The 18,531-nt window shown below is 44.0% G+C and overlaps 1 protein-coding gene across 2 annotated transcripts in view; it reads right to left on the bottom strand.

Annotated features, from left to right (window-relative positions):
• Positions 1 to 3,047: 3,047 nt before the first annotated feature.
• The window catches only part of LOC306710832 (carboxyl-terminal PDZ ligand of neuronal nitric oxide synthase protein), a 43,775-nt gene continuing 28,291 nt past the window's right edge, over positions 3,048 to 18,531 (bottom strand). The window contains exons 8-11 of one of the 2 annotated variants that reach the window (XM_079179533.1): positions 17,554 to 17,721; positions 16,127 to 16,328; positions 13,899 to 14,211; positions 3,048 to 5,210 (exon numbers count right to left, since the gene is read on the bottom strand). In XM_079179533.1, coding sequence (XP_079035659.1) covers positions 4,655 to 5,210; positions 13,899 to 14,211; positions 16,127 to 16,328; positions 17,554 to 17,721 — 1,239 coding nt within the window. In that variant the 3' untranslated portion in view covers positions 3,048 to 4,654. Of the gene's footprint in view, positions 5,211 to 8,774; positions 8,895 to 13,898; positions 14,212 to 16,126; positions 16,329 to 17,553; positions 17,722 to 18,531 lie in introns of those variants that run through there. The other variant, XM_079179534.1, reaches the window with a different exon arrangement.

Genomic DNA, 18,531 nt, shown 5'->3' on the forward strand with positions numbered 1-18,531 from the left:
AATGTTGCGCTATTACTTTAACAGTGAGATTTATTGACCTTTGTTACAGGTGTAGTTCACATCAACGTACTGCATGCTAGACTCTTGGCGAGCCAACCGAAACACGACACACTTCAACCCACCTCCTCAGCTTTCTCTCTTGGCCTCGGCTTCGACCCTTCCATGCGGTGAACTGGCCCAAGCAGCAGCAGCTCTGAAACAATACCTCCTGCTCAGCTCTTGTAAACTATAGCTGAGCAAGCTGACTTGCTGAAGTAGTGTTTCTTTCTTTGGACAACTCCCATTAGACACACACACACACAAGAATCTAAAATCAAAAATCACTTTCCAGACTTGTCATCACAAACTATATTTAGCTTTTCAAAAGGTCCAGGATGTATTAGATCTGTGCAAACAAGAGCTTTCTTGGCTTTCAGACTGTAGCCTTGACTGTTTTTGGTCAGGTTGTAAAAGTAGTATTACTTCTCCTCCACTTGACTACAGAGGAAAAATAATTATGTGGAAAGGAAACGCTTTGAACCGAAGGGTTATTGCGTTTCCTCCAGACACCTGAAGCCTTCACTCACAGGGGCCTCACGGGCTCTTGAAGGAACTCTGTGACTCAGAACAACACTTTATGCCCGTCCATCGCCCTTGAGAGAGAAAGAATAAATGCAGCATTAACTAACCCAAATTCCTTATAAAAAGGAGTCAGGATGTCACACCGAAGATGTGGGCACTCCTCCATTGGGACTTAAAGAGCAAAAGGATCAGCAAATCCATGACATTCGTGTTCTTGCTGCCTGCTGCATGTCTCCACGGTCCCACCAGTGTTTCTTCTTATTCCCAGAGCTCTCCATCCATCTGCCTGACACCAATGTTTGCATATCTGAGATGACGGTCTTCCTAATAAAGTTATGACATGTGAGGAAAGACTCTAGCTAGGCAGGGCAGCAGAGGGATGCTCCACTGTGTCTGAAGCGTTTGTCAAATACAGATTCTTTCTCTTTTCTGTTTTTTACTGTTTGAAGGAGCTGTATTTAACATTGATTGAGCAGCAAATAACTATCTGTAAAAGTAAAAAAGAGAAGTAATGTCCACCTGAGCAGATAATGTAGACTTCTCCTTGCTTTGTAGACATAGTCGCGGCTCTGCACTGCTGTTACCAGCATCGTCACGGAAGCGAAGCACCCAGCCTCCGGTTCCCCCCTCAGGTAAACACAGTCAGCTCTGTTGCTGTAGTTTGCACCGTTAGCTATGAGCCGCCGGCTGGCCGCCAACATGCCGCCAATCTCGGATATTGCACTTTTTAACATCTGTTTTACCACATAAAAATATATTTATGTGAAACGAATCCTGTAAAATATAGAGTAACTACACAATGGTTACGGTGGAGGCATAACGGTGAGGCGGTAGTTCTACTTTCTTAATTTCTCTTAAAAGAAAAGCAGAGTGTGTTCATCAACATCAAGGTCCCAGAATGATTTTAATTGAAAGATGACCAACACTGCGATGACATCACCCCAGTGGTATCTTATCTTCTTTTTACTTTTTGAGTCTAACTTGATAATAAATGAAACATGTTTAATGTGGCACTGTGCTGTTTTCTCTAAACCCTTCCCCAAAATATGTTTTTTTTCTTATTGTATAATCTTATATATATATATTCAAAACTAAAAAAGGAGCATTAACTTATAATTGATATGGCAAATTTCTACCATGTCGATTAGATTTAGGCGGGTACTTTTTTTTTTTAATGATTTAGAAAATCACTTAAAGCTCTAATATCAACAACAAAGCCAAATCTGCCGTCTTATCTTTATTTCCGCTGGCAGCTGTTAAAATGAGCAACCATATGCGTCTGTGATCACCCGCCTCACACACAAAGCTCTTTGATCACTGCCTCACTCCTATACCAAGACTAATGACTCGCAGCATTAATGGGCACATGAAGGGACGGTGTCCATCTACTTTAAAGCATCTGTGTAAAGACACAGAGCCAAGGTTAACAGTCTGCACAGAGCGCTGATCTGGCTCTCTGCAGGTACGGCGGATTGATCGTAGATCAGACGCAGTCTGGTATTGACCTGGCTTGAGATGGAGGCCACCTCTCTGGAGAGGAAGAACAAGAGAGCAGGGAGACGCTTCGACTAACCGGAGCTGCACAGACACACTGCATTATTGATTAGCCAGTTGGGGAATTCCAAGTTGAAGGAGGGCGTGAGGGCTCCTTTCCTGTGCCACACATAAAACACACCACACACTTTATCGTGTTTAGCCTGCATCAGGGGTGATGTTTGCACTCCTGAGATAAGAGCGCAGCAGGGGAAATAATAGCTCCAACACCTTCGGGCTGAGCGTTTCCTGTTTGCTTCCATTCTCAATATTGCATCCCACTGACGCCCTGAACCCATTAGGCCCGTCAGTCACCTGTTCCCTTCTCGCAGCGACCGTGTGTACACTGAGCAGAGCTGAGCTCTGTACGCCTCGGGGACAACAGAGAGGAAACAGCACGCCTTAGAAAAAGGCACCTCGGGTGCAGAACAGCTCAGAGAAAGTGACAGAAAGTCTCTACGAGCCTTGAAAATGTTACGCGTGTGGGAAAGCGTTTGCGACATGAATTCTTAATGCCAAATATGAATGTACGGAGATGTAATGAATGCAGAGTAAAAGGGCAGATGAGGAGTGCTTGTTCCCATTTAGACCAAAGAGATGAAGCGAACAGCGCTTCCGTATTTAATGGCCTGTGGGTCGCGTCGTTCCTCGACGGGTTTGAATCCAGCTGCGCGCTGCTTGTTAGCATCTCCTTGGCTGCACCTGTCTGAATTCTATATGTGAAGAGAATTCAGCAAAAAAACATGCAGATGCTGGTAATTTAAACAGTGACGTGAGAAGAGGTTGCTTTGAATACCTACATAGAAACATACAGAGGCAATTCTGTCTTCATCCTGTGTACAAGATCACATACATACGGGTGTAGTTTTCTGCATAGAACACAAACAAAACTGGATAAAGACTCATGAGAAAAAAAATCAAGTAAGTGCTTAAGTTCTTCAACTATTCCTCTTTATTATTTTTTTCTTCCACGTGTTATTGCTGTTATAGATTCCTGCCACATGTGATGTTGAGAAAAGCCTCGTTTCGGGGAGTTAAAAGCCTTTGGGCCCTTTACACCTGCACCTTTACACCACCAACCTTTATCACTCCTCAGCTGCTTTTCCTCTTGTGTCCATTTATTATCACTTAGACCTGCTTAATTAACACTTCTATACTCTAACGCAGTAAAATGCTGCCACTTGCATGTAAAAAAAAAAATATTAATATTACCATTATCTGCTTATAACTTTCTCTGATTATTTAGAAATAAACCTTCAGTGAATATCTGAAAAACAAGCAAATATTCACCAAATATTCACATTTGAGAAGCTTGAACCAGTACAGATTTTGTACATTTTTGCCTTATTATCAAAATTGTAGCAGATGATTTTTTTGTTGATCAACTAATTGTATAATTGACTAATCGCTGGAGCTCTATATTGACCCACACACACATATATATATATATATAAATATGTAATTCAAATGAGGAGCTTCATTTTTCCCGACAGCTCGAAATGATACAGATTTGTTCGTAATTCAGGATTTGCTCGAAATATAAGCAGAACAGAGAAAATCTATCTGCCAAGCTGTCTTTGGGCCTCTGTGATTCCCCAATTATCTCCCCATTGAGTGTGAGGGCTCATTTAATAACACACTACCTACTCAGAGAGTTGCAAACCAAAGCTTTCAAGGCTGTTGGCTCAATTCTTTTGGAGGGTTGGCTTTCTTCCTGCGCTAAAATATCTTACATTTAATGTTTTCTGAAAGATACAACCACGCTACATACAGAATCAGTGCAATACAGCATTCAAAATCCAGACGGGTATTCCACTAATCTCTCCAGTGCTGCTTCAAAGCCGGCAAGTCTGGAAAGCCCCAAATACAAGGAGCACAAAAAAAAATAAGAAAAACGCACTCAATGCTGAAAATAAAAAAGTAAAAACATACCACACAGCCACGAATGGATGTGCACAAACCAAAACACGACTACATCCGCTCACTTCTATCCTTCCTTTATCTGACTTTCTTGTTCTTTGCTTCCCTCCCATCATCCGGGCAGGTGCTTTACAGAAGGCGAGGCTCTTCCCAACATCACCGACATGTGCGTGATCATCACGATCACTCGGGTGAAATCTGCAGAATACGATAGTTTCGACAACAGTTTGCACCACGGCGAAGCATCATACAAAGAAAATGTTTTACGGTCGACTACTAGCAAAAATAAAATGTGTTCCCTCATTTTCTTTAAATTCTACGGTGACTTAATGCGTGACCATAACAGTGCAAGAATCGCTACATGTATTCTGCTTAACATTCTAGTCGCTAAAAAGTAAATTAGATCATTAATTTAATTACAAAAATACTAAATCTGTCTATTGGCTGATAATTTATACAATAGATCATTTTGCTGTGACCGGTATATGCTATGTCTGTACTGTGTCACAAGTGGATGGAAGAATTAAAGGTCCTGAAATGGAGCCCAGTGCAAACACAGGGAGGGTCAGACAGTAGGTATTGCATTAAAAGCTGATTGAAGGACAGAGTGAAAGGTCTCCAGGGGCCCCATCAGCTCCTCCTAACTCCGCTGAGGGACATTAGGGTCTTCCTGATTGCTCTCCAGCAGCTCATCCTCAGAGAAACTGATATGAAGGCAGGTATCATTCAGAGGAGCAGAGAAGGGCATCGGCCCCTCATAGGTGTCCGAATGCGAGGCGAGGGTGGGGGGCTCAACGGAGTACGACTCAGAGGAAGAGAGAACAGCTTCGTTTCTCTCCTCCGGGGGACTGTCACAGCCGCTGGAGGCCGTCATGAACGTCCCGCGGTCTCCGAACAGGTCGTCGTCGTCGCGCAGCGGCGACAGCAGTGACTTGGTCTCGGAGCGGACGCCCGAATCCTCGCTGACCGAACAGGAGCTGCTCTCGCCGTTGCTGAAGGAGTGGAAATCGGCAGACGACAAGGAGCTCGGGGTGACGTCCGGGAACGAGAGGCTACTGCTGCTGCTGGGCGCCCCGTCGTTAGCGGTGACCTCTCCGGGCTTCGGCGCCGCTGTGACTTCTGTTCCCGGAGAAAAGGTCCTGCTGGCCCGCTTGCGGTTCATGGAGGGTGGAGGGTCAAGTTTAGGGATCATAAACCTGCCAGGGAGAGAACAGAGAGAGCGGTTAGTCTGACACAACGCCTTCATTGGTTATCATGTTGTGAGTAGATCCATTTAGACGTTTTTTATTGTCCTAATCGTGCAAATTCAGATTCAGCCTCCCTCTCTACCAAGCAGGTGCACGACAATCAGCCTCGAGCCCGTTTTCCTCTCCATCAGTCACGTTATACCCCATTAACCTGAAACGTACTGTGACATAAGCTGTTACTAGACAAGATAGAAACTCCCTCTTCCTCACTGGCTGGGGAATTATCTACATCCCACAGCTGCCCTGTTGAGAAGAGAGAGGAACGGGGGAAGAAAGGCAGCCGACGAAAGAAAAGAAATAGTGAGGAGGGGGGGGGGGGGGGGTCAACGAAGCGAGAAAGGAGCTGCAGGCGTTCCCTTCCTCAGACTCACACCAGAAATAGCTACACTGCAGTCTCTCTCGCTGTGAAAACAGAAATACCACAACTAGCACCAGTGCGCTCAACCACCACGCGATCAATGTCATTCTCTTGGGAAATGAGTCCTGACACACACACCCGCTAACAAGCCCCGCTTCCTCCACCTATCCACATTATACCGGTGGCCGCTAACTTTGTTCCCCCGTGAAATCCGGTCCACGGTTGGATCCTGGTCTCAGTAATGAACTTATGCGACTTGCTGATGTATTTTACTGTCTCTGCTTCTGTACGAGATTGGTGTTGATAGCTACGCTAATGACAGACTTGTAATGGTGCAGGGAAACCATCACCAGAGATAATTACGGTGCCACTGTTTCCCTTCTACCGACAAATGGAGACGCACATACATACAAAACTGTGTAAGAGTCAAGTTGAACTCCACTGACTCCAACGTCACAAGCGGCATCATTGGTTATTATTATGGCTCTGGGCGTGGCACCGTGGTAGATCTGTGGGTCCACCACTTTGGTCCGGATAAGATTATCTCAACAACTATTGAATAGATTGCTGTGAATTTTATATTTTATACAGACAATCACGGATGAAGCCTGCTGACTTTCACGATCACCTGACTTTCCCGCAAGCGACACCGTGAGGCCGATGTTTTTGAGATTTAGAAAATAAGTTTGAAAAACTATTGGAGTGATCTGGTATCAACGGTGCCCCCAGAGGAGGAATCCCAACACTTTTGATGATTTCCTTGATTTCTCCTCTAGTGCCACTAGCAGGATTTAAGTTTTTCTTCACCCTGTGAAATATCTTAACAGCCACTGAAAGGATTTGTACAGAATTTGGCACAGACACTCATGGTCCCCAGAGGATGAACCCTTATGCCTTTCCTGACTTTTGCTCTAGCGTCACCATGTGGTTTTCACAAAGCGATTTTGTCTTGACCAATAATTGGATAAACTGCCATGAAGTTTCTGCTCATTGTTCTATTTGAAGAAATGACATTAGGGACGCGACAGTGACTGATAGAGTAGATCACATAACAAAATGAAACCCTTGGATATTTGCATTGTTTTCTCGCCGGGGTAATCGTTCCTTTGGGGCTCATGAAGATAAACAGTCCAGTTTGAAGTTTGATTATTTTTGTCTGCTGCCAAGTTGTGGAGATGAATTTGCGGCCGTTTCCAGGAGCAGGCCGGTCTCATTATCATAACTTTGACTCAGCACTCCTCTCTACTGTCACATTGACACCTCTCTCCACCTCTCTCCACCTCCCTCTACTGTGTCTTCTCTTTCTCCCTTTATTACTCCCTCTTTGTCTCTCCATTCATCTCGCTCCAGTCTCATTCAGCCTCGCCGCCATGCATCTCTGCATTTCTAATCCATTTAATTTGGAAATTCTACCTCATACATGACAAAACAAGGAAAGAAGAACTGACGTGAAGGTCGATTCAATTCATTTTAATAATTCAAACCATATTTGTGTCATTTTGGACGTCACTATTCGGGATTTTCAGAATCAAAAGCAAAGTATCTTTGCGTATGATGAACATTAGACAAATTGGATTACTAGCGGTGGCTAGCAAAGGGTTATTTTTCATACTAAATTGCTCAGCACAACATTGCTGTCTTACTGTAGGTGTTGGTGCACAGACTGAAAGACAAGCTCAGGACCTGTGATTTGGCCCACACTGCTCAAATCCTCCAGTGCTCATTATACGGTGATGTTGCACTCACTGAAGCAGTCGTCACGGTAAAAGAGATTATTAGGGAGCTTGTTCAAGTCCGACCATTTACGACAGCTGGTGTAGACTTTATATTACTGCTAAAGAGGAATAGCTCAATGCAGCCACTTGTGATACAGCCGGTTATCCATCACAGTGAGGAATCATTGGGTTTTCTTTTTTCACAGTAAGAATCTTTTTGCCAAAATGCAAATTGACAGATTATTTCACGTCTTCTAAATTGGTGCATGTACTGTAATTGTGGGGAAGCTCTGACATCAGAGAATGAGCTTGTTTTGTACAATGTTGGGCAGCAACACATCACTGTAGTGTTATTCATTTCCCCAGTACCGAGCAGTGGAAGGTATTACAATGTCCAAAACAGCAATTATATTACAGTTATTAATCCAATGTGCACGATCATGCATTCAATATTTAGGACCCTCAGTTGAAATTTAAATAATGAATATCCAAAGTAATGTAGTCATAAAACAAGTAAAGTAACTAATTACTTTTGATATCAAGTATTAAGTGAATTCATATTATTGATTTGTAAAGGAGTAATAAATAACTCATCACACTTCCTGAGTAACTTGCCCAACACCAACTATTTGTGTCAGTTATTGCGACCCACAAAATGAAATATCTAAGGAATGTATTTCCTTATGCTGCTCTCCTACTGGTGTGTGAGACCTCTGATGCCGTATGCCTGAGGCGGGGCTTATTACATCCTCCAGCTGGACGATGGTGATTTGGTCAGACTCTATAAAGCAAAACATGCACATGACACAAAACACACACACTTCGATATAACAAACTTCCCTTTTACCACAGTGAGTGTAAGACCGGTGCATCAAGAGGTACTTGTCCTCTTCCTCTCCTCTGACAGCTTTACTGTTCAGGTGGAACCTCCACTGACAAGTTAATCCCAAATCTTGACAAGAGCATTTCTTCTATTTTTCCGTAAGTATGCGAGAACAAAAAAAAGCCCTCGCAGTCCAACAAAGTGTATAAAACACACAGTGCTACCGTGCGTATGGAATGCGTGGCTCTCTGATTACCACAACGCAAATGTGGTTATGAACTTGCAGAACCACATGTAAACGGGGGTTATTATGCAGACATTAGCAGAGAAATCAATGGTGAGACCTAAACATGAGCCAGCAAACACCCACACAGTTCACCCACCGCATGCTCAATCACCATGCGTGTGCCACAGACACAGGTTCCACATGCTGGTGGTCATGAGTAATACTCACATAGAGGGAGGAGAAAGGGCAGAGAGGAGGAGGAAGAGGAGAGGAAGGGGGCTTAGGCAGTGGCAGAGAGCTCCTGCAGGCTCCTAGGGAGAGGCAGGCTGGTGCAGCAAACGATGAGAGGGGCGGGGACGAGACGATGGAACGTATGAGTGGTGGGTTTAAGGAAGCGGACCTGCTTGTTGGGTGTTATTCAGGGGTTCAGGTTTGTTGGTTTGGGCAGACTGACGGGGGAATGAGGGATGGTTAGATGAGGAAGAGGAAGAGCAGGAGAGGGTCCTCGCACCTGTACCAAAGAGAGGCAACAGTTAGACTACAGAGGATCAGGGAGCCATGTAAGGGGACTAGTGAATTTAAAAGCCCACACCAGCGATTTAGTATGTTTTAGCACATTAAAGCCACTATGCGGAGGATATTAACAACTGGATACTTTAATACTACAGTACCCATGAGCCTCTGCTGGATTTGCAATGGAGAAAAAGCCAGTTGGAGGCTTAAATCAGAGCTGTGGAGAATTCTAAATGCTTCCACTACTACGTTGTGAATAAAACACCACGCCATGGGGACAAAATGTCATTCAAAACTGACCCAGAATCAATTTAAAGCTGCAAATTGTTTTATCATTTTATTATCTCAAGCTACCGTCAGCCAAAAACAGAACGGTTATGTGGACGATTGTTAAATGAAAAGGGATTTTGGGAGTCATAACTTCTCACCTTACAGTTTTATGTACACAGGCCTGTACTTTTTCATCAACGAAGATATATTTCAGCGCAATAGTCTTTTGTACTGAAGACTCAGCTGAGAGAGTTTCACGCCCAAAGCAGCCATGAAAGCGCTCCAACTGTGATCCACCATCAATTGAGAAAAATACCAGCGGTGCCCAGAACAGCTGTACACGGTCTGCTCCTCTCACCAATCCACCCCAAAAACGTCCCTACTTTATACTACAATATCACCACAGCATGGTTAATGAATCATACTGCAGCAATGTTCACTGTGTTGGGTTACAAGTTACTGTATTTTTACACTATAATGAATGCAACATAATGGCAGTAAGGTAAGAGATCAATCTCAACATGTCTATTCTTTGGGAAAACATACAGAACCGCTGGTATGGACCTTAATTAAAGGTTTATATTTTAGGGATAGGGATGTGTCTCAGGTCATTCACTGCCAAGACCTCTTAAGTGTTACATACAAATCCATATCGAGACCATATGTGTCTGCAAAACATGTGACTCATAAGCACAGCATGCAGATTGTATTCACCATTTCATAAACAGGAATTAAGCAGGCAATCAGGAGGATAGCACGAAAGAACAACACAACACTTTCATATTAAAACAAATTTAAAAAAGCTCTGCAGATTAACAGGTGGAGACAAATAAAAGGAATCAATGTCTTCCTATTCAGTTATGTCTCTGGACAGAAGGTTACCAGTAAAAATCATTCACCCTTCAGCCTTTGAGACAGACAGATGCACACACACACGCACACACAAATACACACACACAACGCAACTGAAAGAACAAGTAGGAAGTTTAAACTCAGTGTAGGGGCACTGGGCCTTTGCATCTTGCTTTTGTAAGGAAATGAACACACACAGCACCCATGTGAGTGGGATGTTTAAGCATACAGGGGGATGAGCATCTGTGAGCATCTGCAAGAGCAACAGAGTCTCCGTCAAACATTATTCAGTGTCTGACAGGCCGACATAAACCTGAGAACACAGATGACTCTTAAAAATGTAACATCAGTACAGCGTGACCCTGAACAACAACGTGTGTAAATCCAGCTGGCCGAAACCAGCCTCCACCGTTAACAATTCCGATATGAGTGAAGCCTCCATCCGTTACTATTCCATCACTGCAATTCAATTACTGGCCGACGAGGCTGCCGCCGAAGCTCTCGACACACAGGAGATGATGTTAACGATGAAGAGGGAAAACAAAAAAGGATAGAGGGAGAGGAAGAAGATCACCGGATAGGTCAGGAAATGTGATTATGCAACATACAATACTGTCAAGAGAAAGAGAGTGCAGTCTATAGCATGCCAGGGGAAAGCATGACTCACTTGTGAATAATAATTGGGTGTTCATAGAAGCTGGTCGCCATATGCGTTTGTTTTCACTCTGTGTGGGCATGCTGCTGCTTTTAGCAGCATGGCTCTGGGGATGACAATGTTGGTTGATGGGTTGATGGATTGGTCCATAACTACTGGATGCAAATGTTTCCCAGACAATTTCCCCAACTGACTTCGGTGATCCTCTAGCACCGGCATGAGGTTGACATTTGAGGTTTTTGCCATGAAGCTTGGTACAGACATTCATGTCCCCCTGAGGATGAATTGTAATATTTTCGGTCGTCCCTTAACTTTTCCTCTAGCGCCATCATCAGGTCAGGATATCCACAAAACCAGCATGGCTGCCGACTTTTTGTGTGTGTCATCAATAAAAGGACAAAGAGGTTGATGACTCAAAAAAGTTGCAAATACTATGGTGCAATGTTGTGCCCACAATGTGTAATTCAAGTCTACGATTACATCCTGTTTTGATCCTACTTTGAATGTTCTGTTTGTTGTGTAAAGCGTGACTCACTACATGGTGAGGTATTGTGTTGCCAACACACCATATGCAGTGATCATATAGCACTCGAGCCAGTGGGCCAGCTGGAGAGCGCATGGATATGGTCTGTGTTGGTCGATAATGCCTGTGTGATTTAAAGCTGAATGGCACCGATAATGAGAAGGGGAATAACCCTGCATGACCAGCCCTGGACCCAAGGGGGAGGTCATCTTAGTCAGAACAGAGACGGTCAGACGAGTGTCTGTCTGCTAGTTCGTAGTACGTAAAATAGGGCCACTCAGGCTGTAAACATTGATTCGCTGGGGAAATCTAGAAAACAAGAGCAAATGGAAGCAATAAAATGTGCCGTGCGGAGGGGGAGGGCGGGTACGCCAGTCAGACTGTGCCAAAGGTAACGCAAAGGAGTTTAGTGGGGGGAAAGCAAAATAACACAATGGGGCTAAAGTTTCCATTTCCTCAACCCTCATTCTGTCTTGTTCTCATGATTTAGTGAGATTAAAAGATATAGTTGAGTCGCATAAGCAGAGAAACATACCATTTAAAAACATTGAAAGGTCATATCATAAACTAAGCTGCCAATTTTTCTGTTCAGCAGGCAAATAAAGAGTCTTTTTGTGCAGTAATAACCTGGCGTTTCATTATTTTTATACGGCATTTGTGAATAAACCTAGTACAAAGCTTGATGATTACTATTTACAGAAAGATGACGTCACTCGGGAGAGGAGGCAAACAATAGCCAATAAAAGAGGGGGGAGGATGGCCGAGAGGGGAGAGCCACTTTAGGACATAAAAAGCCCCGGTGGTATATTTCTGAGCTACTGAATCTCTCTTTAAGCCTTTGCGACCGAACACAGAAGAAGTGGTGCTCAGAAGGAAGAGTGGCAGACAACAATTGAAGCCAGTTGTTACGTAATTACAAATAAATGGAAAAGGCGGTTCAGCCCGGCACACAACGCACTCCCAGGTGAACTCATGTCCCGGTGGAAATGTACGGTAACAAGAAGCCTCTCTTTGTATTTACTTTTACTCCCCCTCCCCCCACGCTTGTGAAAAAGAAAAAATATATATTGTGACATTTGGACTTTGGGTAGAGTTTCAGGTTGTGAAGGGATGGGAGCTGGGATTGGCTGGGAGTCTGTGCTGCAGGAAAACCACAGGATGTGAGTCTCGCTGTAGGTAGCAAAGCTGCAGCCTCAGACAAACACACACACACACACACACACACACACACACACATACACACACAAAACAGACGCACAAAATTACAACATCCCCAAGCACGCCAAATAAAAACGACACCGCCATTTCCAACGACTTAATTTTCTCCTCGTCTGTTTTGAAATCATCTTGAACATGCTCTCCTTGGAGACTTCGCTGTGGATTGCTTTCAGGAAGAGAGATGGCGAAAAGCAAGAGAGGAGAGACAAATTAAGTGTGAAGATGAGAAAGAGAAGGAGGGGGATGAAAGGAAAAGGACTGAGGAGTTTTGTTCCTGCTTGGGAGCTCTGCTTGATCTAATGTAGGAAATGTTTTCTTTTTTTTTTTTAGCTGCTCTTTTGTTATGGCTTTAAGGAGATTAAAAGCTCATCAAAAAGTAATTAGATGCTGTGGCTCCACGTATGCATCAAAGGTAACGTCTGCTTGTGTATCAGTGAGCTGCATGCCAGCACGTAGAGGCATTAAGTCAAAAAGTACAGGAGGGGAAACAGAGAGAAATAGAGCCTCAAAGATCCCTGAAAAGCAAAACACACTCCTCACAAATTATTCCACCCCCCCCCCCAAAAATCCATTTACTGTCTTTAATCTCTCAACGTATGTCTGAATGGCTTTTCAAAATGAGTTATTTCACGAAATAAAAACACTGGGACGGAGTTAAAGCTGATGGAGTTTCCTTGTTTCTCTCTCACAAGCTTCTCTGTCTCTTCTTTCAGCCACAAACCTGATCCCCTCTTTGTTTGTACAACCCCAACCCTTTCCTCCCCGTGTTCTGTAATCCCCCGATTACAGTCACACTTTCATTAGCTGCAGGCCGTTTCTGCTGAGTTGAGCAGTCCTCCACTAATAACACTAAAAGCTACATGCTTTGTATGTCACTGTGTGTAGCCGGGCTACCTCAAACACAAACTGACTGGCACCACATTAGGAACGTGGACGCACATTAAAAAGGAATAGTTCCCGACAATTTGGGAAATATTTGCTTTCTGGCAGAGAGTTAGATGAGAAGATCGATACCACTTTTGTGTGCGTCCGTTGAATGTAAAGCTATTGCCGGCTGGCACTTAGCTTAGCACAAACATTGGAATTGGAGGGAAACAGAGTAAATGTTCATAGATCCACCTAGAATGGGCCTCATAGACGTGGTTCCCATAGTCGTGGTTCTCATCGACACGGTTCTCATAGATTGGAAACTCACTGCCATAAAGCGGAAAAATGTATTTCCCAAAATGTCGAACTATTCCCTTAATGTACAATGGCTTCATCGCATAATGATTCGCTCGCACTACAAGCTGCCAGTAACTTGACCCTCCAGGTGGTTTGTTACACAGAACCATCTGAGATGACACCGTCATCAAGCATCAAACTCCTCCCGAAGCCAGTCAGGAGAAGAGGTAACGCAGCCAGTGGAATCACTGTTATATCTGTGCGTTGGTACAGAAATAACAGGCATTATTTTCTAATAATTACAAGGACATTCATCTTACTTTTCGTCCATGTTGGCCGAGTTCCTCAACGTGAACGGGACGATCTCATTGCACAAGCTCCCCTTGGTGTCCGCTGTCCCGTTGGCCCTGATAAAGGGGTCCAGATCCCCGTTGATGGGCGCGGCTGGTTCGGTGCCGTTCTCCAGGTTGAGCAGGTTCAGGTAGGACTCGGCGCAGTCCACTTGGGCGGAGGAGAGGGGTGAGGTTTGGAGCGGCCACGCAGGCGTGGAGGTTATGAGCTGGTCCAGGGTCTGGCTGTAGTGATTCTTCAGATTCAGAGACAGAGCCGAGCTGCATGGTGACTGTTGGCCACCTGGAATAGACAGAAGACAAATCAACACAATGCCACCGTTAACAAAACAAGACAAGATTCAACTGCAACCAACATGTTGGCGTCTTCGTACTTTTTCTAAAAGATCTCTAGTTAAAGTGCGGACTCTTATTAGAGAATGGAGGCGTTGGCACTGTGCCAGTGGGAGCACTTAGCACAGCCATCTCTGAGATTAGCATTTTCTATCAGAGGGACTAACATGATTTAATACAAGCATGAAACATGAGGTGTCATTTTAAAAATGTACACACAAAAACACACAAGTAAAAACACATTCAACACGTACACAGATGAATCATACATAAACAAACACACATTCAGCTCTGCCCACTGTGTGTGTGTGTGTGTGTGCGTGCGTGTGGTTATTCATTATTATTTTGGCAAGACTGGCCGTTCTTTTAGCTCCTGTAAATACATCCCTCCTCCAAAAATCCTCCTTTGGGACAAAGTGTGTGTATGAAAGTGTGTTTATGCGCGCGTGTGTACCAAAATAAAAGGTGGTTAACACAACAAAAATAACAAAACTCCTACTGAGAACACAGTCTGTGAGTGTGAGATAATGCGGACAGAATGTGTTTTTAAATCCATTGTGATTATGTAATCTGCTTTTTTGTTGAGTACAGAGATGCTATTGTGTGTAAGAATATGCTGCTTACACACGTTGTGTTACACAGAGCGAGCGTGGTGTTGATGCACGGCCCTCGATTTGAATGATCATTTCAAAGTGAGATCAATAATCCCATTCTGACGTATGTTCTGTAATGGACTAAACCGCAGCTCCAATATAACTTTGTACACTCGAACTGCACACTGGCCGACAGCTCAGCCATACATTCTACCTCTCGCTGCCATTAACACAGAGAGAGAGGCATTCATTTACCTACATGATTATTATTGAGGATGTAGTTTATAATAAGAATATAAAAAAACCTGCTAATTACACACTAAACAACTTCCTTGCAGCCTTCAAGCAGATGAAATATGATCTCTGCATTTAACCCAGCCGGAGCAATTAGGAGCAGTGGGCCGCTATAACGCCCCCGAGGAGCAACTTGGGTTTTAGTGTGTTGCTCAATGACACCGCGATTCAGACGGGAGGATCCCGGGATCAAACCGCCAACCGTGTGGTTTGAGGGCGCCCGCTCTACCCACAGAGCCACGGCCGCGCCGCGACGCGACGCGTTAGTGCTCAGTTCAGCGCTATGACTAAGTACAGCCTCACAGAGGCGGTTAGCATGCCTGTAGACTCTTAGTCCAACAGCATAATATACATTTACTAAACTCCAGCCTGTAACATTTAAACAACCAGACGTTAAGTAACTGTATGAACATAAAAAAAACGGAACTTTCAAAATTCATAGATGCTTTTATAAAATTAAGATCCTGAAAACATGTTGGAGCACGAACTCTCTCTCTCCCCCTCTCCTCCTCGTTCATCATCATTACCATGAACTGGAGCTTTTCATTAGTCCTCATTAACCATGCCATGAGTGGCCCCTTTCATACTGCCATCATGACAACTTCAACATTAAAAGAACCCCTCACTAGAATCTACTACAAAAGCTTTAAAATGATTTTGCTCACACCTGGAGGACAAGGTTTTCTCCTCACGACAGATAAAAAAACTAAATGCTCAATTCGAGGACACCCAGAGGGGAATAGTCCTTGTGTTCAACCTGCAGATCGGGGTTCAATACCTGGCCAACTTCTGCCCCATCAAACACAACCACGTGTAAAGGATGTTTGCAGGCAGGAAGCCAGTGAGGGGTCATGAATGACTACATCCAGCACCTGGCCGACAGACAAGTGAGCAATGACAAGGACTGCGGCACAAGGGGGAACCTGACCTGACATGAGTTCATCTGAGGGATTACACTGTTCCCCATCAGTCACTTACTGCGTCCATCAGCTGGAAGCTCCCGTTGTGGCTGCCCTGGTTGTGTTTTTGGGGAGCAGGCCTCCAGCTCTTTGAGCTGCTGCACGAGCAGGGCCAGGTGCTGCAGCAGGTCCCGGTTCTGCAGCAGCAGCTGGTGGACGCGGGCCTGAGCCTCCATACGGGCAGTGGTCTCTGCTGCCATCTGATCCTTCAACAGCTGCACCTGTGGTGGAGGGCAAGGCGTGTTCGTTTGTGTGAGATTTGGTTTATGAAAAAAAAGAAAAAAAATAGATGCATTATCCATTAAAATCCATGTCTCATGCCTCAATTTCGTTATTTTGTTATATGATATGATGGGGATGGAATTGGATTAATAATCCTGCACATATCTACAATCCCAACACTGTATCTGAAAGTAAGGACGGGGTGGCTATTTCGGTGGATCATTAACTCGCGGGTCGATATTGCTATGGCAGTGAAATCAGCCGGATCACACATGGAATACTAAAGTAAATATGCATTTGTGCTGCAGTTCCTCAGATGACGTCATAAATAGGGAGGCTTGAAGAATCAATCGAGATGCACGGTTGCAAATGTGGCACCGGCTTTTGTGTTTTATCACGCTGCACTGACTGCTCTTCCATTACTGAGTTGGTGCTGCCCCCTAGTGGGAGAGCATCAGCAGACGACGGTACACAAGAGACAACATGGTGACGAGGCTCTAGTGTGATAAACAGACTGATGAACTCAAGATGAAGAGCACCTCCATTTGTTTCTGTTCTGCTTAATTGTGCTCTGGATGTGTGATAGTGTGAAGCAGAATGTGTATTAGGCCCAGTCAGTGTAAACTGACTTTTACCGAAAACAGGTGAGCCTCAGGTTTGATCTATTCCATATTGATTAATGGGTTCCCCAAAAGAGGAACTATAGTTTTGAAATAAGTCAGTGGATGATTTTAGAAAGAGCAAAGACTATGAGAAATTTTAATGTCACTAATTAAAGCACTAAAAGAGAATAGAAATGTATGTTTATTTATAGAAGAACCAATATGAGTGAAGCTGAAACGATTAACTATCAATTAATCAATTAATTGTTTCAGTCGTTTTTAAGCAAATATAGTGGAAAAATAATTTACTGGTTCCAACTTCTCAAATGAGGAGATTTACTGCTTTTCTTTGCCATACATCAAAGTAAGTTAAATATCTTTATGTTACGGACTTTTGGTCGAATAAAACAAGACGTTTGAAGACATCAACTTGGGCTCTAGGAAGTTGCGGTGGGCATTTTGTTCACTAAACTAACACTAAACGTCAAATTAATCAATAATGAAAATAGGTGTAATACAGTAATAGTAAGATATTTTTACAGTTTGGTCATGATGTGTTTTCAGCCAAGCCTGCCGCTGTGTTTTACACAACCAGCACACTGTATGCAGGTCTGTTTCTTACCTGTGCGACGGCCACCTGTGTGTGCTGCTGTTGCTGCTGTAGCTGCTGCTGAAGAAGCTGCAGGTAGTGCTGCGATGCCAGCGGAGTGAGAGAGCGAGCGCGAGAGCAAGGGCTGCTGGGAGTAACGCCCTGGGATGTCACGGTGAAGAGGGACCTTCGATCAAAGTCCTGACCACAGACACACACACACACACACACACACACACACACACAGAGAAAAGTACATCATATTGATGGAAGGAAAATGGATGTAAAAACATACATATGATATTCTGACACATACTGTATTCTCAACAGCAACCGTCAAAGACACAACAGACTTCAATGTTGGACCCATAGTGCTGCCAGTTTTTAATCCTCGTTAGATAATAGGAGCTATTTTTAGACCTTTGACTCCAGATTAATGCAATTAAACCAGTAGAATAGGAATCACCCAGTGCTCTAGAGTCCCTGAGACCAGGACTGCGACCCGCTGATCTGGAGCCCTCTGGAGCCCGACTGTAACCCCTCATCAGGACTGGAATACTCACACCACACACACACTCACATTCATCTCTCTCAATCTCCCTCCTCCCTGGATTTTAAGATCATTTTCCCGAGATGATCTCTGGAAGCGCAAATGTTTCCCGGAGAAATTAGCGCCGCAGCTTTTCACTTCACCGTCACTTGACAATTGACCCTGTGCTTCTGTCCCCAGAGATATCAGCACTGACCACAGAGATGGATTTGGTGTGTTAGTGAGTCCAAGTTTTACAAAATAAATCTGTATAACTGCATAAATTGCTGCAGCTGTAATGCAAAATAACTTTCTGTGGCACACAGTATATTGTAACTCCTACATCACACCACTAGAGGGCGAAGTAGCACACTGTAAAGAACAGCACTGAAGTTTCTCAGAAAGTGTTTCTTATATGAGAGGGCCATCTACCTCGGTATATCACTAGCTTCCCTTAATAAGTAAGACATTTGAAATGCATG

The sequence above is a fragment of the Pholis gunnellus genome (genome assembly GCF_910591455.1).
Source record: "Pholis gunnellus genome assembly, chromosome: 18".
NCBI lineage: Eukaryota > Metazoa > Chordata > Actinopteri > Perciformes > Pholidae > Pholis > Pholis gunnellus.